Here is a 24,771-nt window from a genome sequence, read left to right as displayed (position 1 = left end):
ATCATGATACATTACAGTTAACTGAAAACTAAGTCTACGTAACATGTGTTTTCATAAATGGTGCACATCAATTTTTTAAAAAACTGCATAACATTTTCTTGTTGGGTAATATTTTAAGCAGATAAATATCTTCATTTTAAAGTTAATCTTCAATAGCTCTAAAGATTTAGTTTCAAAATTTCTCTGCTACTTAATCTCTATTAAAAAAGAAAAGCAAGACTCTCTGTACTTCTCTCTGTCACCTAATGTCTCTAAAACTTTCTGAGATCATGGATTACCTTGATAATCTAATCAGGATGATAATAGATATGCACTGTCCGAATGGTAGCCATTGGCCATGTGTAATATAGCTATTTAAATTTAAAATAACTAAAATTAAGTAAAAACAAAAAATTCAGTTCCTCAGTTACATTAGCCACATTTCAAGTACCTAACAGCACATTTGGCTAGTGGCTACAATATGAGACAGCACAGAAACAGAACATTTCTATCACTGCAGATAGTTCTGTTGGCACTGAATAGATTCTGTCCTGTGGAAAAAAAAATGCAAATATGCACATAACATGAGGAAGATTGGGACATGCCTAAACCCAGGACTTCGAGATTAAAACCTCTCCTTAACTAAAAAGAATTTCCTTCTTCTATGCATTTATTTTTCTCAGACTATATTTGATCCAATTTGCATTTTCCCATGAGACTGAAATTCACCATACTTACCTGATCCTTCTAAGCTTTGAATTTTCCTGATCCTATCATCCTACCCTAAGATCTGAATGGCAATCTTTAAGACAACTTCCAGGAAAAAAATTGCTAAGAGCTTTTTAAGACAGCTTGGCACAGTTTTCTCAAAGATTTTAAAACCCTACTTATGAAAAGACTAAAATAAAATATAAGTAGGTGTCTCTTCCTTTCAAATTCTATGTGAACGAAGTGGAAACAATTTGAATTTCTAATTCTACTTAACTAAAATATATGAATTATAACTACTCCTTTAAAGTATTTGTCTTCATGCTAAAATAAGTACATACAACATTTTCAAACCAATATTGGTGAAAATTGATGAAAAAAGAAAAATATAACTACTTATATGATTTCTTTAATATTTTATTTTATACATTCCTATATTTGAGAATGCTAAAAAGTATATTCATAACAAACACTCCTTTTTATGATTAAAGAGATTTTATTAATTTTTTTCTATAAATAGTATTAATACAAAAAGTACACTGGGAAAGAAAACTGCAATGAAAGCTATAATATATAATTTGATTGCTAGAAAATGTATGGATGAATTAACTTAGATATATGGATATTGATAATAAAGTAGTTTGGATTTTGCAATGAGTATGGTCTTTAAAAGAAATATGCTCAGATTTAGCTGCCAAAGAATAATCCAATTAAGTTTTTCATATTGATTATGTTCAGGAATATCTATAATTCCCCAGAAACAAAATGGAAGGAAGAAAAATAGACATTTGGAGACCTAGTATTTTTGCAAAATGCTTTCTGTGGGTAACTTTATACTTTTCAATGTTTAAAAAGCAACTTTTTTAAACTCTTAAAGTTCATTTTATAAAAAATTTGGAAGATAAAATTATATAAAAAGTAACATTTAATCACTCTCCCCAGGAATAACATTAATACCTAGAAACATTAATATTTTGGTGGTTTTCTTTTCAATTTTTTCTCTATGCATATGTAATTTTAAATTTATCTTAGATATGGGAAAACATGTATATATAAGTAGTACAAATAATATAGTATCAGTATTAAAATCATAAGTACTAAGGTTAACTTACCTCTTTCTTTAAGGTTTCGAAATAGCTTTGATGATCCTTTCCAAACTGGTGGTGTTTCTGAGAGTATCTGATTCAATTCCTATGACAGAAGAAATCACACTACTGATTCAAGGGTAAACCACTTACTTATAAAATCAAAAAAGATTCAAATGTCGATGCAAAAAATTCTCCACTTAAGAGACTTGAAATATGGCATTATTTATTCTTATTCTATGTCTGTGGTTCATTCAACCACAAAACCCAGTCTAAACATAAAACAAATGATGAATTTGCCAAATTAAATTCAATTAGCACTATTCAAAATTTCAGATAAATTTAATAACTGGAGGTGAAAACCAAATTAAGATAAAATAGTGAGTTTAAGTTCTCGGGCCAGTTATAAAGGGATACTTTTATGAAAGCCATGTAAAAAGGTAGATTTGCTTATCAAGGTCAGAGAAGATCACCTGGCTTCACATAATGTCTCTAGCACTTCTGGACTTAGGAGGCGTTGTGCAGAGGAAGAAATGAACAAAGGATTATGTCAGAAAGGAATGAAGAATATTTTAATGGTGACAAAGAATGATGGTATCAGATGAAGTGCAAAGTGAGAACTGAGTTATTGTGGCCACTGTTTCAATTTTTTTTCTAATTTTAACTTAACTGTTCAGTAAAGAACACAGACTTCAACTGTTGCTTAGCTTTTTTTTCTTTCTTTTTAAATCAAACTATTACTGCTGGTGGAAAATTACTGGAGAATTTAAACATTTAAATCATTGCTCACATATTAAATCAATTTTGAATTTATTGTATGTATTCTATAAAAAAACTAAGTGAAAATCATAATTTGGCTAATTGTGAAGAAAAGTGATTAAGAGGATTTGGTGAGATAATCAGAAATAATTTGAAATAAAATAAACTAGTCTGCTCAGTAACACATTAACAAACACAGAAACCACTTCTATTTTCAGATCTGATCCCTGCTATTCGTGTGGGTCCCCAACGATCTGAGAATCATCTGAGTTTGTGAGCGATACAGAATCTCAGTTCCCACCCCACACCTACCCAAACCACATTTGCATGTTTAGCAAGATCTCCAGGTGATTTTTATGCACATTCAAGTTTCAGGAGCATTTTACACGAACCCTTTCTAGTGCACTTGTACCTAAGATGCTCTATAACATTTACAAACATATTTTTCTTTCTTTTTTAATTGCAAAACTGAGTAGCAGGAAAATAAAGAAATCTTTGGGATGACAAAGGCAGCAGCAGCATTTTCAGGGGATTTATGGGCTCCTTGAAGCCCACCTGTGGATGCCTGCGTTCATTTCCTTCATGGTGTTACATCTGCACTGCAAGTAAGTACCAGATGCCACCAGGTGACCAGTGGTATCTGATTAGGGCATCAAGGGCACAGAGGTCAGAATTCAAGTATGAACAGCAATGAGAAGCTAGGATATTTACTATTTACACAGTAGTAAACTCAAATATTTTTGTTACAGTAATAGAATTAATAAAACATTTTAAATACATTTGAGATAGCTTAATTTATACTATCTCTGTTGTATTATAACTGTATAAATATTAAGTTAATCTTTCCCCATTTTAACTGTTTTCATGTCTTCTAATCTCATCTGTTCTCACTTAAACTAAGGTAGAGTTTGAGACTGTAAAATCATAGCTACATTTTACTGAGTGCCCTCTATGTGCTTGACAATGGGTTCACACAATATCTCATATAATTCTAAACACAACCCTCATTATGCATATTTTACTGAGACTTAAAGTGGGTAAGTAACTCACCCAAGGCCACACAGCTAGTAAATGGCAGAGCCAGATCCTTACTGACTCCAAGCAGTTTGTTTTAGTAATAACCTAATTTTAACTGGTCTAGGTCATTCAATCAACACATGGGATCATGTCTGTCTTCTCTGTTAACTTTAGGGACTTAAAAAAATTTATTAAAATCTTTATATTTCCATTCATGTTGGGAATCTCTCCCCACTCCCAGTGCCTTGCTTGGTCTCTTATATATAATAGTGCTGTATAATAAAGAATCGACTGATTGGCCTTTGTCCCTGGTTTTTGTGAAGGAGACTCTAAATCCTTGGATCATACCTGAGTTTATGCTAAGGAGATGACTTAGGATGGGGGCTGGTTATGATTAGAAAATTGGGGGTTTGAGCCAGCCCAACCTCTGGGGTGAGAACAGGGGCTAAAGAATGAGCTCAATCACATGGTCAATAATTTAATCAATAATGCAACCCCAGTAAAAATTATGGACACCAAGTTTAGTGGAGCTTTCCGACTGGTGAACACACTGATGTACTAGGAGGATGACACTCTGATTCCACATGGAGAAGGCACAGAAGCTCTGTGTTCAGGACCCTCCTAGACCTTGCCCTCTGTCTCTTCATTTGGCAAGTCTTAATTTGTATCCTTTACAATAAAACCATAATCAAAACTTTGATATTTTCTTGAGTTCTGAGTCATTCTAGCAAATTATTAAACCTGAGGGGAGTTGTGGAAACCTTCCAGATTTGTAGACAGCAAGGTCCAAGTGTGGGTGGCCTGGAGCTCTCCCAAACTTGCGGTAAGCATGTGAGACCAAGGCAGTCTTGTTGGGCACTATGCCCTAAAGCCTCTGGGATCTGACACTAATACTGGGTGGTTAGTGTCAGAATTATATTGCAGTATTGCAAGTAGATATAAAATAAATATTTGTTGGATTAAATTCAGTTTCCTAGAATTACAGTGGCCTTTTAAAGGATTTATACAATTTTCTTAAATGTGTGTAATTTAAAAAAATTATACAGCTAATACATATATATTATAGGAGAATTAGTAAGTACAGGAAATAACAACTAATTCTAATCCAGGGATTACAAACTTAAGTTTTAAACCAAATTTAAGTTTCACTTAACACCCTTTAAATTCAATTTTCTAGATAGTCATTTTTATATAGTATTTTTATTGTTTTTACAAATATTAAATCATTTTCTACACATTAATTTGAAACTTACTCTTTGGACTTAATATATCATGGGCATATTTTCCTATCAAATATTCTTCATTTTCATTTTAATGGCTACACAGCAGTTATCTGTAATAGGAGTTTGGAAATGGAACTCTATGCTCTTAAAAATATGGAGACAAAAGAGATATTGTTTATATGGGTTACATCTACCAATATTTAGTTTACTTGAAAATGAAAATAAGAACTTTTTAAAACATAAGAATACATATTCGAAGAACACATATTCTATTACCTCTTAGAGCAATAGCATCATTAGTTATCATACAGGCTCTAGAATATTCTACTGTATATTATGCTCTTTTACCCAACCTTATGTTTTCTAGGTCTATTCATGTTGATATACATAGCTGTAATGTATTCATTTTAACTCTGTATTTCTCTATTTCTTCTTTGTATGTCTATTTCACAATTCTCTTATCCATTTCCCTAATGATTGACATTTATTGTTTCTACATTTTTTTCTCTTACGATTGATGCTTTAGGAACATGTATAGGATTCCTGGTACAAACAAGAAAATATTTCTTCAGTATATATATCCAGAAGTGGGATTTCTCATATAAATTTTCAACTTTATTAGGCATTGCCAAATTTCTCTCAAAAGTAAATATACCCATTTCTGTTCTCACCTGTTTTTTTCTTGTTGTCCTTGCCAATTATTTGCATTGTCATATTTCTGGAAGCTAACAGTGTGGTGGGTGTGAAATAGTATCACATCATTGGTTTAATTTGCATATCCTTGGTTACTAGTGAGGTTGAGCTCCTTTATATACATTTATTGGCCACCCTAGCTATGTTTGTCCATTGTTTTCTTATTGAGCTGACTTTTTATACTGATTAACAGAAGTTCTATATGACTAAAAGACATTTTTTCTGTTAATATATTGAAAGCATATTCTCCCATCCATCATACACCTTAACCACCTTCAACATTGTTCACATTGTCTTTTTTTTTTTTTTGAGACAGAGTCTCACTTTGTTGCCCAGGCTAGAGTGAGTGCCGTGGCTTCAGCCTGGCTCACAGCAACCTCAATCTCCGGGGCTCAGCGATCCTACTGCCTCAGCCTCCCGAGTAGCTGGGACTACAGGCATGCGCCACCATGCCCGGCTAATTTTTTGTATATATATTTTTAGTTCGTCAATTAATTTATTTCTATTTTTGGTAGAGACGGGGTCTCACTCAGGCTGGTTTCGAACTCCAGACCTTGAGCAATCCGCCCGCCTCGGCCTCCCAAAGTGCTAGGATTACAGGCGTGAGCCACCACGCCCGGCCACATTGTCTTTTGATGCCAAAGTTTTTAATATTGTTTTGTAAAATTTGCCATAATTTCCCTTGAGTTTTGCTTTATGTGTCTCATCTAAAAAACAACAACAACAACCTCTCATGTCACTCTTTTTTGCTTTTAATCATTTAGAATTTTTGTCACAAATAAGAACTTAATCCATCTGCTAAAATCAGCTTTTATATATCGTGGTAAGTTTGAGACTTAATTGTGTTTGGCCTAAAATGGTAAGTTTATTATTCCAAAACCTATGATTGAGAGGTCAAACTTTTCTCCAGGGATTATAGCTCTTTCCATATATGCCTGGATCTGTTTCTAGGTTCCATAGCCTATTCTCTTGAGTTAGTTTTTTTAAAAAAAAAATCTGTTCAATGATATAATACTATTTTAATTATTATAGTTCTATTATTAATCTTAATATATGACTGACCCAATTATTCTCATCTCAGTGGGGGTTTTCCCCTCTTTCCTTTCAAAATCGTTCTAAATATTCTTGGCCCTTAATTATCCAAGTTAATTTAAAAAGTTAAATTCCAAATCAATTCGGTTGGAATTTTTATTAGTTACACTGAATTTATAGATTTGGAGGAAATCAATATCATTATAAAATAGCTTATTACCAGCCATGAACATGATACAGTTCTCCATTTACTCATCTTTTTAAAGATATAACTTAATAATGCCCTATACATCTTCTGTTAGGTATACTTTCAAGTACTTAAATAGTTCTTATTCTTATTGTGAAATATCTTATTTTATATTAGTTTCTAATTGCTATTGTTGGGGCAGAGCATATTATTAACTTTGGTTTATTGACCTTATATCCAGCAGCAACCTTGTTAAACTTTCATAAAATTTAAATAAACTTGAAATCTATGTATTTTTACATTTTTCTCTCAATCATGTTGTTTGTTGCCACTATTCCAATCCTTAGAGGCTCTTTTATTTTCTTGTCTTTTATTTTCAGGTTTTTCTACCTGTTATGGCCTGAACTGTGTCCCCCAACCCCAAATTCATATATTGAAGTCCTAACCCCTAGTACCCTAGATTTTCACTGTTTTGGAGAGAGGACCTTTAAAGAGGCAATTGGGTTCTCATATGAGGTCATCAGGATGGGCCCTAATCCAATGTGACTAGTGTCCTTATAATACGCTACATTAGCTTAGACTTCTGGTAAGATGCTGCAGAACAGTTGTGATAGCAGGCACATTTGCATCACACAGTAGTCCCCCCCTTATCTGCAGTTTTACTTTTTACAGTTTCAGTTACCCATGGTCAACTGCAACCCAAAAACATTAAATGGAAAATTCCAAAAATAAGCAATTCATGAGTTTTAAATTGCATGCTGTGCTGAGTAGCAAGATGAAATCTCACACTGTCCAGCTCCATCCCACTCGGGATGTGAATCATCCCCTTATCCAGTATGCCTACATTGTACATGCTACCCACCTGTTAGTCACTTAGTAGCCCTCTTATCAGATAGAAAAAATATGGTAAAATATATACTGACTTCAGTATTATCCAAGGTTTCAGGCACCCACTGGGGATCTTGGAACGTATTCTCCACTAGTAAGGGAGGACTACTGTACCTAACTTTAAAGAGAATGTCTCGAAAGTTTCACACATAAACATGATGTTTGCTGTAGGCTTTTGGAGGATTACCTTTAACTAGTTAAGGAAGTTCCCTAGATTCCTAATATTGTTCTTTTTTTAATAGCGAAGTTAATCATATACATGAAAGTATAAAAGGAATATATATACAATTTAAAGTTAGGAATAGTTAAGTTAAAAAAGAGAAAATTACCAGTACTTTAGAAGCCTCTTTGGGCCCAGTACTGATGATATTCTCCTCCATCTCCAAGGTGAACACTGTCTTGAATTTTATGTTAATCATTTCTTACTTTCCCCACCTATGAATATATCTGTAAATAATGTGGCTTTGTTAGGTAGACATTGAGGGACCTCTGGCCCTCTTGGAGACAAAGTCTGCAAAGCAATTGTCACACCCGGGGAAGGAGGGAACACCCTACCAATCTGTCAATTGGAACTTAGCACACCAACTACAAAGAATGCAGAGGAGTCCCTAGCCCACTGGCCAAGCAGCACAGGTATAATGGGTCTGGAAGGTGACCTAGAATGACCAGAAGCTAATTATCATGTCATTAGCTTAAATTTACATTGCAGTTCACACCCCGCAAGTGGGCTTTCAGAGAGGCTCAGGTGCAGTAAGACTCAGGTTATATAACTCTCAACTGTCCATCAAAGTGGTTCAATAGTGACATTTAAACCATGGGGAGGGCCCAACCTAGACAATATAAAACAGGACCCCAGCCCATAATTGGGGACCTCCTGTAACAACGGGGGTCTTGTTTGTCATCTGCGGTGAATGAATCTTGCTTCTTGCTCTGTAAACCTACATCTTGCTCTTGCTCTATAAACCTATTTTGTTGTTCTTCAATAAACCTCATTTCAAGTTTGACTTGCTTTTGGTGTGTCTGGTCATTCTTCAGCCAAGAGCACACCAAAAACCAAAAACAGACAGCTATGACCCAAGAGTTTCATTTTCCCAATTTTTGGACTTTATATAAATGTAATTATACTTTATATTTTTTTAATTATGTATTTTGTTTACATTAAGTTTCTGAGATTCAATCTAGTTAAAGCACTGCTATAATGCATTTGTTTTCATTATTGTATAGTATTTACTATACAAATATATCAAAATTTATTTATTGTCTACTGTTGGTGTATTAAGGGTTTTTTGGCCATTGTGTGCAATCTATAACACATTCTTGTGAATCTCATATAAGCAAGAGTTTCTCTAGGTATACACACTGGTATGAAATTACCGGACATAGAGTATATTCAAGTTTAACTTTAGCAGATACATGTGCATGCACTGTTTTAGAATTTAAATCCAGGCATGGAATTGCTAGGTATAGGGTATGTGTATCTTCAATTCTAGTAGATAGCCAAATTGTTTTCCAAAGTGGGTACATCAATTTACATTTATTTGCATCTGAGATTAACCATTGATTTACATCCTCATCAATCCTTAGAATTGTCTACCCTTTTAGCTCTGACAATCTGGAGGATAAAAAAATGTCACCTTGATGTAATTTAATTTGCAAAAAAAATTTATAAAACATGTATAAGATATATATTAACATGTATGAGATATATATATATTAAAAATTAATGCAGCAAACACATAAAAAATGCTCAACATCTCTAATCATTAGAGAAATGCAAATCAAAACCACAATGAGATACCATGTAACCCCAGTGAGAATGGCCTATATCAAGAAAACCCAAAACAACAAATGCTGGCGAGGATGTGGAGAGACAGGCACACTCTTAACACTGCTGGTAGAACTGTAAATTAGTGCAACCTTTCTGGAAAAGAATTTGGAGATATCTCAAACAGCTAGAAATAGAAATACCATTCGACCCAGCAATAGTATTGTTGGGCATCTACCCAAAAGAGCATAAGACATTCTATTACAAAGACATCTGCACCAGAATGTTTATGGCAGCACAATTCACGATTGCACAGTCATGGAAACAACCCAAGTGCCCGTCAATTCACCAGTGGATAATTAAAATTTGGTATATGCTCACAATGGAATATTACTCAATTCTGAGAAATGACGGTGAGCTTGTACCATTTATGCTATCCTGGATTAAGCTTAAGCCCATTATCCAAAGTGAGGCGACACAAGATCTGGAAAATGGGCTCCACATCCACTTGCTATCAAATTGGTACTGACTGACTAAAACTATGTTGCTCAAATGGTGGTAGTGTGCACCAGGGATTCGGGGTGGGGAGACCACATCTTAAGGATAAGGCGAGTATTGTGGAGGGGAAGAGAATACCTCTAATCCTTCTTAGGGAGAGGCAAAGAAATACAATGTAACCAAAATGTAAAAAAAAACAAAAACAAACCTCTTATCGAGTGGTGGGCAGGTGGGAGGGGGGAGGAGGGGAAGGGGATATACTTACATAATGGGTGTGGTGTGTACCAACTGGGGGTTGGACACACTTGAAGCGCTGGCACAGAGGGGAGGAGGGGTGGCAGGGGCAATATATGTAACCCCAACAATATTTGTACCCCCATAGTATAATGAAATAAAAGGAGGAAAAAAAATTTATGTATATATTCATGCAAAAATATATAAAATTTGTGTATATGCATGCATATATATGCCAAAAGCTTTAACTTACCTGTTTGGAAAGTGACTTCCATGTTTTAACAACTAAAATAAACAAACATAAAATAATTAGATAATAAATATTTCATGTAATATATATCCACATTCACTAACCATCTAGAATTATAACAAAACTTTTATGTCCAAATGGCAAAGTTTTCTGTAACCTCAAAATTTGGATCTAAGATATGTTCTTATGTTGTCTACTTGTTTTATATACTATATACTATTGATAATAAATAATAGTGAAATAGAAAATAGTTTTCTATAACCATATTATCATAATTTGGGGCTTTCTTGATTTATAAAGTAAATTAACTTACTCCATGTTAAACATTCTAGGGGCTTAAAAGCACAAATAGTGATGTTTATATTCATACTAGAATATAAAATACTATTAACACAGAGAAATTATTTTAAGTTGTTACTCATGATCTTTGTTATTATAGTATCCCTGAATATAATTCACAGGTCAGGTCTCTGTAGGGTGAAGGAGAAGGATGGGGACAAAGAGAAAAAGAAATGAAAGTGAGAGCAGGTAAAGTGACAGGGAAACTCCTGCCCTGTTTTTCATTCTTCCCTATAACTAAACAGTTGGGAAGAACATCTCCAGAACAAGAGTCTTATAGTTGAGTGAAATATCTGGAATCACTGTCTTTTTCTGATTCTTCCTCACACCCCGGAAGATCTCAAACACTTTTAAGTTTTACAATGTTGGGACAAATATGCAGTCATTATTGCTGTTTCCTTGGCTCAGGTATGAACACTATTAAAGCTAATGCCTGCCTAAAAATTATCTCCACGTTTATATGTGATTAAGTCTTATAACACAGCTGCATTAGGAAACTGGCAAATATGATTTCAGCTAACTATAATAATGACAACCAATTTTTTTCCTACATGGCAATGGGACTATTTCTGTGTAATTAATAGTATATTATATCAAATTCAACATTACAAAAAAGCCATCTTTTTGGTATGTAATTTTCTCTTTTTTAAACCTTATAACTCATTTTAATATTAAAAGAGAAGAAATAAAGACAGACTTCTTCTCTATGTAGGACGAACATCCTTCCTCACCCAAGATAATTTATACAAACATATAATCAAGTGATTAGAATCAATGTCTATAAATTAGAATTTAACATGTAACCTTAACTTTGATACTGTATACATTCATTTTATAAAGACTTTTCTTTTAACAATGAACAGAACAATTTAAGATTTATTATTCTGTTGCTCCTGAATATAGCAGTAAGAAAAAAATAAATGGTACAAAAGTACATGCACATACTCTTATGCAATGTTCAGAAGCTATTTATCAAAAGAGGAAGTTAGACATACTCTTGAGTTTTGTAGGGTTTATGAGATTTCCATGGTAAATTATTCACAAAAGACATATTCATTCTGCCGGAAATGTCACCATGTTCAATATTATTAGCTGTTTTAATAAAGACTAAGAGCCATTAAGATTGTTCTTCAAAGGATTTCCTAACTTTCCAAATTCCTTATTTCATATGAAGTTACTACATATATAAATATAACTTGGGTGGAGAGGGACTTCAATTCTATGGGAAATATTTTATTTCTTAACCTATAGGTTGATGTGCATTATATTTTAAATACTTTTTTGTATTTCTGAAATATTTAATAATAATTTTTAAAAATCTAAATTAAAATAATTTTTGATGTTACCTGAAATTAATCAATTACTGATTTTAGTTCTAGAAGGGAGAGTCAACTTTTAGGTTCTATTTAAATAGGTAAAATAAGAAATTTTCCAGTTTTCAAAAACTAAATTATATCCAACAATTCAGATATATATCCCAATTAACATTTATTTGAACTATAATTATTAAGCAAATATTTACACAGCATACCATTTTTCCTATTGAATGACATCAAAAAAATTACATCAAAGATTTTTTAAAAATCATGATTATGAATTCAAATGACAATGATGATGACAACAGATACCAACATTTATTAAATATTTACTATATGTCAGGTAATATACTAAGCACAATTGATTCATTTAAACCTGAAAAAAAAGTCATGAGGCTGTTATTGTTTTTATAAACGAGGAAAAAAAGATTAAATAACTTAATCGAATTTTCAAAGCTAGTAACTACAAGGTTTAAAGACAAGTCTGTCTAATTTCATTATGCTACTTTTTTATGTATCTGATTTAATATTCAGTCCATGAAGCATTTTTCTATTCTGAGGCAAATATTTCTTTTTAATACCCCATATTTTCAAAACAATTTTTATAAATATCTTAACCTTTTGTGATTGTTCTTAATGAAGTTTTTAAAATGTTGTGGTTATCAAATGTCCTGTGCACATTTTTTATAATAAAAAACAGGGTTTTTTTGGTTTTTTTTTTACTGCAAAGTATGGTTTTGGAATACCTATCAGAAGAATTACCTCAAAAGTTATTTTCAGGCCGGGCGAGGTGGCTCATGCCTGTAATCTTAGCACTCTGGGAGGCCAAGGCAGGTGGATTGCTCGAGGTCAAGAGTTTGAAACCAGCCTGAGCAAGAGTGAGACCTTGTCTCTACCATAAATAGAAAGAAATTAATTGGCCAACTAATATATAGAGAAAAAATTAGCTGGGCATGGTGGCACATGCCTGTAGTCCCAGCTACTCGGGAGGCTGAGGCAGCAGGATTGCTTGAGCCCAGGAGTTTGAGGTTGCTGTGAGCTAGGCTGATGCCATGGCACTCACTCTAGCCTGGGCAACAAAGTGAGACTCTGTCTCAAAAAAAAAAAAAGAAAAGTTGTTTTCAAAAAGTGAGCTGCTAGTGAGTCTGTTATAAAGAAAATATTCTAGAAAATAATGAACCAAAAAATTTCAAAACATGAAATTATGAAGTATCACTTAAAGAGTAACTTCTTAAATATAAGTTTGACAAAAAAATTAGAGAATTTGGTACAAAACACCATTTAATATTCTCAGAAGTCCCTTCCTTCAAAAAATATTTATTATATACTTACTATGTGTCAGATAACCACATTCTACCTTGGAGGTAATTGTTCCTGTATTTTATTTTCTCCTATAACACTGTAAGTTTCTAGAGTGTCGGGATTTTATATCCCTCTTAGTACACAGAACAGACCCTTAAACACATAAGTAGTTGTATACATATTAGATATATTTTTATTTAATTGATTTGGTACAATGTGGATTCTTTGTATTGATTATTAAGTTAGGATAGATTTCATAACTTTTAAATCAAATAAAAAGTGGCATTCCATGCAACTGACCATTCTAGCCATTTTCCTTTACTTGTATGAGTCCTTACTCTTAAGATTTTCTTCCTATGTCTCTGGACAATTCTATGTCCCTTTTTGAGGTTCATCCTTTTCAAGCCTTTCGTATGTCTATCTTTTAAAGTGCAGGAGTTCTTCAAAGATTGGATTGGTCCTTGGTCACCTCTATTCTCTTTTTCTTTGAGACAGGGTCTCACTCGATCATATAGCCTAGAATACAGTGGTGTGATCAAAGCTTACTGCAGCCTCAAAATTCTGGACTCAAGTGATCCTTCTGCCTCAGCCTCCTGAGTAGCTGTTAGTACAGGCATGTGCCACTATGCCTGGCTAATTTTTCTTATTTTTTATAGTGGCAGGGGTCTCATTATGTTGCCCAGGCTGGTCCTGAACTCCTGGTCTCAAGCGATCATCCTATCCTGCCTTGGCCTCCCAAAGTGCTGAGATTACAGGTGTCGTCTATATTCTTATACAATACTGTTTCCCTAGGCAATTTCATTCATATGCATGCATTAATTACCAATGATGCACAGATGAATCCCAAATATATACATCTCTCTCTCCCCTGATCTCCAATGGAAATAATCTGAAGCATCAAAAATTAATTCATTGAGAGCTAGTTTATAAAGTAGCCAATTTGCCAAATTATTGAGAATTTAAGGTTCATTTTTGCCACATCCCTGGCTCTGGAGAAAAAGTGACTATAATCATTCCATTCTAACATAAAGTATTTATTTGTGTGAAGTTTGAAGCAGATATCAAACAGCTGATTATTTGGTACAATGATTTTTAGTGAGTGATCTTTCGGTGAACTGAAATGATGATTAAGAAACAGATCCAACTCTTCCTTTTTCTTATTACCTGGATTTGTGAGGTAGATTTTCTTCATATACTTCATGGAAAACAACAGGTTGTAATAGATTGAATACAAAAGCACAAGAGAATCCAGCTATCTTCTATTAAGTCAGATATTAAGAGATTTGTGAGAATGTACATAATGCTAAAAAGTTGGAGAGCCACTGCTCTAAAGCATAAAAAAGTAAGAAACAAACTATATCTAAACTGCAGAAGCTAGCGCAGAATGCAGAAAAGATATAGGTAGAAATATTGCTCAGGGCTAACTTCAAAACCAGTCTTCTGAATTACTGTGCTCAGGGTGGATATAAAAATAAATAGGCAGAACATGAATCTTTTATGAAAATGTCAAAAGTAAGGTGGTGTTTAAATTTGTCATACTGAGAAAGACAGGGCAACAGAAAGTTACTGAAAAGAGAAGAGATACAAGTAAGAGTTTACAAGAAATACTACTCTGGTAAGATTATATAGCATAATATCTTTTGAAATACCACATTACTCAGTTAGTTGTTCTAAAAAACTTATACTGTTCCATATTTTTACAAATTAAAGATAAAAAAATCTTATAAAATTATTGAGATAATTTTTTAAATATACTTACATTTGGGCTCATCTGTTGTAACAGCCAAAATAAAATCATACGGAGTCATGAATAACTGCCCTTCACATTCTATAGAAGCAAATAAACGAAATCGCCTCTCCCGAGACGTAGCATAGAGGTCTAAGTCTTCAATGTCTGTTCTGCCAACAGTAACCTAAAGTTAAGAGAGCAAATAAGTTTGGACTGTGTGAAATATCACCTCCTTTTAGAAGGTAAAATGCTTTTAATTATTTTGAAAGTGAATTAACAGTAAATGAAGTGTGAAAATATTCTGTCTTATCATGAACCTTAATCATTTTATAAATAAATTATCCACCTAAAATGAATTAATGCTCAAAAGATCCTACAATGGATATCATTAAAGGCTTGAAGGTTTTAAACTGACACTTTGAAGAATTCGTGATTTTTTTTTTTATCTCTTCACTTCAGTCTTAGATAACATTAAATTATGGAGCCAGTGGTATCTCTAGAAAGAATATCAACACTTGCTGAATGCCTACTATACACCCTCTACAGCCTTATTTTTTTGATTAGAAGTCTGTTCATTAAATTCCATAAATTTTCTAAAAGAAGAAAATAGAACCCTCATAGGCTGCTGATGAATACCACTAAGGAAACCATTTAGTGGTAATGCTTAGATTAGAACTGAAATTGCTCATTCTAGATCACTACAGTATAGATATCATCAATGGTCATTCTAAATTTTGCCTAGAGTTAGTTTGCCTAAAATTAATAAAGTGTATGTGTATGGGGGGAAGTCTCTTCTCCTTCATTTCAAAACCTTTCCTTGTAGTTAATTTCCCATTGTTATTTTCTCTCTGTAACTATAGAAAATTTATTTTTTAATAAAAGGATTTTTTCCTGACCACAAAAGTAATACATAGCTATTGTGTACAATTTAGAATATAGAAGTTTTTTAAATTTATAATTGTAATTTGTTTTTGGCAAAAAATGGGATTATATACCTGACCTTTTTTAATTATCAATATATCAGGGCCAATTTCCTATGTTACTATATATTCTAGTAGTCATGGTATACAATTGGAAGATAGAATTTTAAAAGTTACAGCTATAATTGTTTTGCTTTTGTTGTGGCAAAAATGGGATTATACCATACATATTATTCAGTAACCTGATCTTTTTTACTTAATTCTTTAAGGCCACTTTCTTATGTCACTGTTCTAGTAGAAGACCATTTTTTTAGTAACTGTATAATATTCCATAGTAAATGTTTGTAGCATAACAGAAAGAATTCCACAAGGTTCAATATTCAGGTGATTTCTAATCTTTTATTATTACAAAACAATGGTATGATGATCAGCCTTGATAATATTTGGTAATATCCACAAATAATTCCTTGGGATAAATTCTTAGGAGTGAAATTGATTGGTCAAACAAAACATTTTTGTATATACTATCAAACTGCCTCTGGAGAGTTTACAGCAATTGACATGACTAGCAATAATACATAAATTACATTTTTCACATATTTCATAAAAAATTGTGTTTATTAGAAAAAATTCTCATTTAAGGTAACAAGCTTATTACCTTTATTGTTTATACTTTGTCTATTAGGTTAGAATGCAGATTGTGTACAAATTATTAAAATAATTTATATATCTAATAAGTTGAGAATTCATAACAAAACAATCCATAAGAACTTTCAGCAAGGAGATTACATTTTTTATTTCTAAATTATACTTTCTTAAATGAAAAACCAGGTGAATGATTACTCTTTTCCACCATTTTGAAGACTATGACTTTTCAAGACATTACACAGGAGTCAAATAAAAACTAAAAGAAAATTTCACTTCCCATTTTTTAATGGCACATATAAGAAATAAAATACATGGTCTCTGCCTTTAAGAAATATATAATCTAAAAAAAAGAAAAGAGATATATAATCTATACAGAAGGGCAAATACTAGTTGGAGAGAAAAAATGTACAAAAACAGAGAAAGGGAATGAGTCAAGTGCAAGTAAATAGAAGAAAAGCACTATAGGTTGAGGTTAGTAAGAAAGCTTCAAGAAGAAGAAATACAAATTTTAATGTCAGGAAAAGATATGAACATTTTAGGTTTATATAGCATATTTGCAAGATGGTAATGGTCTTCCTGGAGCAGAGGACTTGCATTCAGTTTTAGGAGATCCACAGGTGGAACAAAGACAAAAAAGAAAATGATGGTTTAGAAAGATAAAGCAACCTGGTACCAGAGATAAGCTGGCTCAGCAGCATATTAACAACAATTGCTTCGGTAATCCATAGGTATCGGGAAATTGTTTTGTCTGTCGTGGGTGACACATGGAACACTGAACAACTTGAAGGTAAAAATGGGCAGTAATCTCCCTGAATCTTAGTTTCCTTGTATACATATATTCCAGGGGTTTCTTCTTCCTCTCAGGGCAGGGAAACCAATTTTGTCTGTGCCTTTTTCTTGCTAGGCCATTTGCCTGGGCCTAGGTGACTCCAATTAACCATGATGTATTTCTAGTGAATTTAATGAGGACCACTCAGCCCACAGCTCCCACTGTTTTAACATCACAGTCTGAAGCTATACCTCATCTGATGTTCTGAACCACAATTTTTGGCCTATAACATCCGTATCTGCTATGACCTAATATGGACTTGATCTGTGTTCTCTGCCTCTACCTCGTGCTGCCATTACTGCTCCTGAGGTGCCTGTGTTTTCTCATCAAACTTTCCTTCCTTGAGCAGAGTCTATCAGTGGCCCCAGCATGCCAAACCTGCCAAACGACTGTAGCTGGCAATTCGATCTGCCTTCTGTGAGCTCATGCTGACAACTCCTTCTTCTCTTTTACCTCTCCTAACAATCAATTAACAAAGCCTCTGAGTTCCCCTCTAATTTCTCACATCCACCCACTGTCACCACCTTTGTTCAAACACTCATTACTACTTCCCTATAGTTTTACAGTAATGGCCTAACTCATTTCTGCCTCTAATCCATTCTATACTGAAGTGAGAAAACAAGCAGAACTTTAGAAAAGTTTTCATTCTTTAACCACCTGAGTAAGGGTATAAGAAGAAATCTCACCATGTAGAGTTAAAGGTTTTCATTTCATACAACTCCACTGTATGAATTCCAGCCCTTGCTGCCTTTGCAATAGTCACCACCATCTCTGGTATTAAGTGGTGAGCAAAGGTTTATTTAGCACTACCTTAAAAGAAGGTCTGGGGAGATAATTAGGAATGAACGGTTTGTGCCCCTTATATCCTAAAAGGGAAGAATATGACTTATGTATAAAAGGGATAACCAGAGCCTGGTGCTTAAAAAGGGCTTCCCAGTACTGCTGACTTGTTGCTTCTGCTCACACAGTCTAATAAAACACACTGGTACTGCTCACATGAAACGTGAGCTGGTAAAAGGTGAAGAACGATTTCCCCATGACATCCCAGTAAACTGGCCTGATTCCAGAACAGTCTACTCATCATCAACAAGGAGGACTGGGCTCATATGGCTGGAGAATGGGATGGAAGGTAGAGCAGAGCAGGAAATCAATACTTGGGTTGATTTTAAAATTCTCTGTTCTCTTCTACTGACTTATTTGTCTCTTTCTACTCAAATGCCATAGTGTTCTAATTACTATATATTTTGAGTATGTTTTGACATTAGGTAAAGCAATACTCTGTCTTATTGTCAATCTTTTAAAAATATTTGTGATGATTGATATGTAATTTTCTCTTCTAGATAATCTTTGAAATCAATGTGACAAGTTTGATTTTAAAAATCCTACTGGCATTTCGTTTGAAAGGACACTAAATTTTGGTTTAATTTAGGGAGACTTGACAGTCTCACAATATTGATTTTTCCAACATGGGAACACAGATATCTATTTATTCAAGTCTCCAATTATGTCTTTTGGTAAAGTTTTGCAGTTTTATTAATATAAATTTCAAACAAACATTTTATAGTTTCTGTGAAATTTGAATTGGGAATACAATTTTTCATTTCTATTATATTTTCAATCGGTTATTTCTGATGTATCGGAAAGCTAGTAACTTTAGTATATTTGGCTTATATCCAATCAACCTTATTACATTTCTTCATTAATTTTAATAACTTTTTTCTCAATATTTCTATGTAGATAATCAAAAATTCCTTCAAAATAGGGATAGTTATAGCTTTTCCTTTTCAGTATGTACCACATTTTCATTGCTTAATTATTAGAGTTCTAGGTCTATAAAAATGTTGAATATTATCAGTAATATTAAGCATTCTTGACTTATTCTCTGTTTTGAAGAGGATGCTTTAATGAATTGCCAGTAGAAGCAATGCTTGCTGTTAGTTTTGATAATTATCCTCTAAAAATTACAGGAACAAGTATTTACCTTGTCTCCTTTGTTAATTGAAAAGGAGTTTAGAGTTAGAATGGTCCTTAGAGATCATTTAGTCCTCTTGTTTCTTCCCCTTTTTACCAAAATAGAAAAATAAATATCAGTCCCCAAACAAAAATTTAAAATGTGTTGGGCAAGTAGAAGCATAAATAGAAATCCCCAAACAAAAAAACTCAAATTATATGGGGCAAAAACGCTATTATTTATATACTCATTTAACCATCTATAGTTTCCAAGATGAATATCTAACATCAACTAATGAGCCAATTAAACTTCTTCATTCAAAAGCTACTTTGTGTATGTCTGTTATGTATTAATACAAATGAATTAATTAAAAAGTATTAATAATTAGTAAATTGGAAAAAATTACTTACATTATCTAAAACTGTTTTAGGGACAAGTACAAATAAATAAGCTTTGTTTAATCATGTTCTGCCTACATATGCCTAACTATTAATGCTTTCAAACCTTTCAAGAGTCCATATGCTCATTTCTCTGTAGTTTTATCAACAGATTATTTTCTTAGTGAATGATCTGATAGCACAGGATAAAGAATTCAATGATTTTTTTACTATGATATGGTTCTGACCAAGTTAAACTTCACATGTAGAAAGAAGGCTGATTTGGATCAGTCCATGAAGCTCTGCCCAGCATACCTGATCTACTGGAACCTCTGAGCAAAGAGGCAGCTGCAGCCAGCAGACTACCCAAGTGCCAGAAGGAACGGAAACTTCTAGGAGATTTAATTTTGTTTGTGAACTTTCCAAAGTTTAAAAAATCTAAACCCTCTGGAGTTTTAACATCACTATTATGAAGACTCAGAAACAACCGCCAATTAAAAAAAAAAGGTGGAAAATGATATCAAACCAGTTTACTAATCCTCTCCTCAGTCTTGCTAGTCTACAAATGACAATAATCTTGTATCATGTTAATGTTCTGGGCCTTTTAAAAAACAAGTACAGCCATTTTTCTGGAGCACACCAAATCTGTGATTCTGTGATTAGGGATATAATCCTTATATTATAAGGAACGGGTTAATACAAGCACACCTGTATTCACTGATTGATCTACTTTATTTTAAATACATTTTCTGCTTACCTAAATCCAATATATCTTTTAAAAGTTAATTTCTAAGCCTAAATTCAACCTACAAATCTTTCATTAATATGTATTATGTTAGTAAATGATACTTTTTGCATCTCAAATTGCCAATACAGTAGAAACTGTAGAATACAGTAGAATCAATAAGTATAATATGCCAAAAGGCCAATGGGGAAAGCTAACCTGAAAGCCAAAAAAAAATTATATTCACTTAGTTGTTAAAACATTAATTGCTAAAATGAAAATAATTATTATCAATTCCATATTATGTGCTTAAAAAAGCCTTTTAAAAGTGAGGAGACAATTTATGAACTGCAGAGAAGAGACTAAGAGGAGTTACAAAAGTCACAGTCATTTAAGAACAATTCTTATTTCTATAGATGACAGTCAAACTAAAAAACACATATTTGGGAAGTAACTGTTAGGAAATATTAACGGTAAAGAGAAAGCCCTTAAGCTCATAAGGGCTACAAAGAGAAATACATCCTCTCTGAGAAGCTGCAGGACAGGAGCAGCACAGATGGAGCTGCATACAGAACTAGCTGGGCTTCTAAGAAATCACTGCTCCAAAGTAAACATAATAAAGTTTCCATGTTCCATCTTTCCAGAGATGCCTCTTTAAAATGACCATTATAAGGTAAAATCCTTCCTCTGCATGTACTCCTGACTTTGAATGTTTTTTGGTATTATCAGCAAACCTACTGAGGAAGCTTTTAAATATAGGAAGACTGAAATGTACATTTTTGTTAGGTTGTTAAGTAGTACATCGAATCACGGAGGTTATCTATGCTTCTTAATTATCAATTTTTAAAATTTGCTCTAATTATTATAAAAATTCTTAGAGATTGAATATAATTAATATTGCTTGTACCTTGAATTCTTGTTTTCTATCTGGAACCAATTCTGTTCCAAGTGGTAGGTAATCAAATACTCTCAGCCCAGAGATTTGGGTGTTGCCCATCCTGTTCTAGGAACAGAAACTAAGCTCCTCACTTGTTCTCTAACTTTAGAACAAACTCACTCCTTTCTTCCAATTTTAGTTACCTGGGTTCCCACCTGTCAACTTGTGCATGAGACCTTTCCTGTTACTTCAGAGGTTCCCCCTACAACTGCTGTGCATGCTTACCCACCCACCCCGGTGCTTGGTGTTATGCTGCTACTTACCAGGTCCCCTTACTGCTTCTTTTTAGATTCTTGTTATAGAGCTGTGCTAGTTATCCACACATTCAATAGTTATTTATTGCTAGAACTTCATGACGTCAACTAAGTTAATACTAAGCAAAGTCTAGGCCTAACCTGTTGATAGAAACAAGAATAAGTCTAATTTCCATCTGTGCTTGGGATGAACTCTGGAAACTGTAATGGTCTCTGAGCTATAGCCAGCTCCAAGAATATTTTAGATCTACTTCAGTTCCCTGCTTAGCTTTGCAATTTCTCTGGAGGTGAGCCCCAATACCTCTCCAGTTATTGCCAAGGAGATAAATCCTTGCTCCATATAAAATGGAATATGTGATTCTTTTGCCCAGACTCTCAAGAAGGCCACCTGCCAAAAAACTTCAGCTGCTATGCTGTCTCTACTATATAAACTATTGCTCCAAATCAATCCTAATTAAATCACATCCCTTGTAGTAACATATCTTAGATTTTGACAACACAGCTTCCTTGAGAGCCAACACTGTACCCTGGAATAATCCTAGTTATTTCCTTCATCTATCCCTATTATATATCATTTGTACTCCTTTCCCCCATTCACACTGGGTTGCAATTATCTGTTTACATATCTCTGCCATTCAGTCATAAATTCCTTAAGAAGAACGGTAAGTTCTTACTTTTATAGTCCCAGTGATTAATATACTGCCCCATATATAAGAGGCTTAGTAAATGTTTACTTCATAAATAAATGAATGCTTGTGGATGAAAAGATAATTGGCAACTGAATAATAAGCAACCAAAGGTATACTGTGTCTTGGTCAAATGACAGTTAAGGACAACTAGAAGGTTTTTGATTCCAAACTAGGCATTTAGTCTGAGAAAATAAGAGAGTCTAAAGCTTTAGTGAGAAAGGCACCACATTATAACTTATGGTATTGATCTTGTAAAAGTTGCTCAAACATGTCATCTTTAAAACTAATGTTGATTACTGTTTAAGTTTAGCTACTGCACTAAGAAGGCTTGAAATTTATTTATGAAATTTATTTTTTATTTTGTGTATTATTTTAATAGAGTAAAATTCTGGTTAAAATGCTTCTCATAAGCAGAGAAGCTGGGAAAAGCAACTGTGGCTTGAAGTTTGGAACACTCAATTCTCAGGCACTCCTAAGTGACTGCAACATATAAAAACTGCATAATATTTCAGTTTGCTTCTTTCAGTTACAAACTATCAAACTATTATTCTTTCCTATAGCAAAGAATAATTTTTGCTTCCATAATATCTTTCCGAAAAGGGTTAATGGAATTCACAAATTCCTCTAAGTTTTGATGACAGAGATAACAAGGTCAAATGGTCAGTATATCTGGTAAGAATTTTATCAGTATATGCATTAAGAAAGGCCAGAAAGAGGAGAATACAGCTTTTCAAATCTGTATAAATACTTGGAGTTCTAACATAAGAGAAGGTAGGTTGTTGCTGAAGAAAGAGACAAACATAAATATGACTTAGGAGAGGCTTGAATTTGGTAGGACTACAGGAGGGGCTACAAGCAGGGTTACAGAAAAGGGCAGCAGTGGAGAGCATGGGAAGCCAGAATAGGAAAAGTATGGGAGACGTAGCATATGATTCACTTGGCACAATCCTGAACCAAGTACAAGACCCAGACTGTGGCTTTCAGCCAGGAATAACGGTGATATGCAGAGGTTCAGGCATACTGGCTGAAGTTCACTATTCAAAGAAGAGATAAGTAGGTCAAAAGGAGCCTGGGTTCAGGAAGAAGAAATTTAGTCCCCAGGGAATTGGCATAAAGTTACTAGGGTCTTTTAAGTGACCTTTTAAGGTAGGAATCCAACCACAGAGGATTGGGATATAAGACTGGGGCTAATTCACAGGGATCAGTTATACTAACAATGTCCAAGTGGCCGATTAGCCATTAATCTGAAGCTCCTGTGGGTCTTAGTGTCTGTGGTGAGTCTGAACCTACTGTGGGCAGTTAGGTGAACTTTCATACCATGAGAATATAAGAGACCAGTGAAGCTGACAAAGTTAATTCACCAAAAAACAATCATCTCCCTTTGAAACGATCAAAGCCTTCACCAATTAATGCCTTCCCCTATACAAGGTGGGCTAAATTCCTCAAATGTAATGGCTCAAACACAGCAGATGTGTGTAAAACATACTAGGACTGAGGTTGGGGTGGGATCAAGGACCTCTGCTTCAATTCATGCAGTCCTTCAGAGGCCAGCGTGATAACTGTATACCAACCAGGAAAAGCGGAGCAGGGAAAGGCAGGGAAGAAGTTCATGTGAGAAGCTTTTATAGGCCAGGCCTAGAAGTGGCATAAATAACTTCTGTTCACATTCGAATGAGGAGAACTTAGTTCATATGGCTGCACTTAACAAGGAACTGCTGGAAAATGAAGAAGGGCTGAGCATATACACCCTAACTATTACAAAGAAAGAAGAGAAATTAAGGTCAGCAGCTTGCAGTCTCCGTCACACCAACTTTGAGTAACAACATCAAGCACTCATGGAATTCTAACAACTAAGGAGAAAAATGTAAGAATTATATGTTTAAGAAAGACCAGGAGAGTCTCACCTCCAAAACAAACCACATCTGTAGGTTAAAAGCCTCACGGGAGGTAACTTTTAAACCGCCTCCACTAATTTTTCAGGAAACACTAAACGCTGTGATTCACTGAGGTTGACAGTTCCACACATTTTTATCCTCTGCAGATTCTCTTTCCAAATGCTTAGATACAGCCATCACTGGCTTGAAATTTAATTTTATTTGCACTTGCACTCTTCCTGGCCTTGTTTTACCAAATTTGGCAAAATGCTTCTGTAACTCTAATCTTTTCTCAAAACATTGCAATAAAGATTAAGGAAATATTTTGTCTGGTTCTCGTCCCTGAATGTTGAGAGATCCTGAGGGTAAGCAGGTGTTTTCTACTTCGCCTCCATAGACCTAGGAGATTGGACAGTAATTACTATTAGTTTAATTTACAAAAACAGAATTCAACTATCTATAGGGAACAAGACATGGTCTTCAAATTTCTCTGTAATTATAAAACTGAGTTATTACTAAACTAAATTTGATGAGAGATTGCTATACTCAAAATAGCCAACAAAA

The 24,771-nt window shown here is 33.9% G+C and overlaps 1 protein-coding gene across 3 annotated transcripts in view; it reads right to left on the bottom strand.

The window, feature by feature from the left end:
- The window catches only part of MICU3 (mitochondrial calcium uptake 3), a 91,652-nt gene that overhangs the window by 47,895 nt on the left and 18,986 nt on the right, over positions 1-24,771 (bottom strand). For all 3 annotated transcript variants that reach the window (XM_075997187.1, XM_075997189.1, XM_075997188.1), the window contains exons 2-4: positions 15,035-15,188; positions 10,322-10,353; positions 1,800-1,878 (exon numbers count right to left, since the gene is read on the bottom strand). In XM_075997187.1, coding sequence (XP_075853302.1) covers positions 1,800-1,878; positions 10,322-10,353; positions 15,035-15,188 — 265 coding nt within the window. The remainder of the gene's footprint in view (positions 1-1,799; positions 1,879-10,321; positions 10,354-15,034; positions 15,189-24,771) is intronic.

This window comes from Microcebus murinus, chromosome 24 (genome assembly GCF_040939455.1).
Source record: "Microcebus murinus isolate Inina chromosome 24, M.murinus_Inina_mat1.0, whole genome shotgun sequence".
Classification (NCBI taxonomy): Eukaryota; Metazoa; Chordata; class Mammalia; order Primates; family Cheirogaleidae; genus Microcebus; species Microcebus murinus.
The sequence above is the reverse complement of the archived record's forward strand: the minus strand, read 5'-3'. Positions and strand labels throughout refer to the sequence as shown.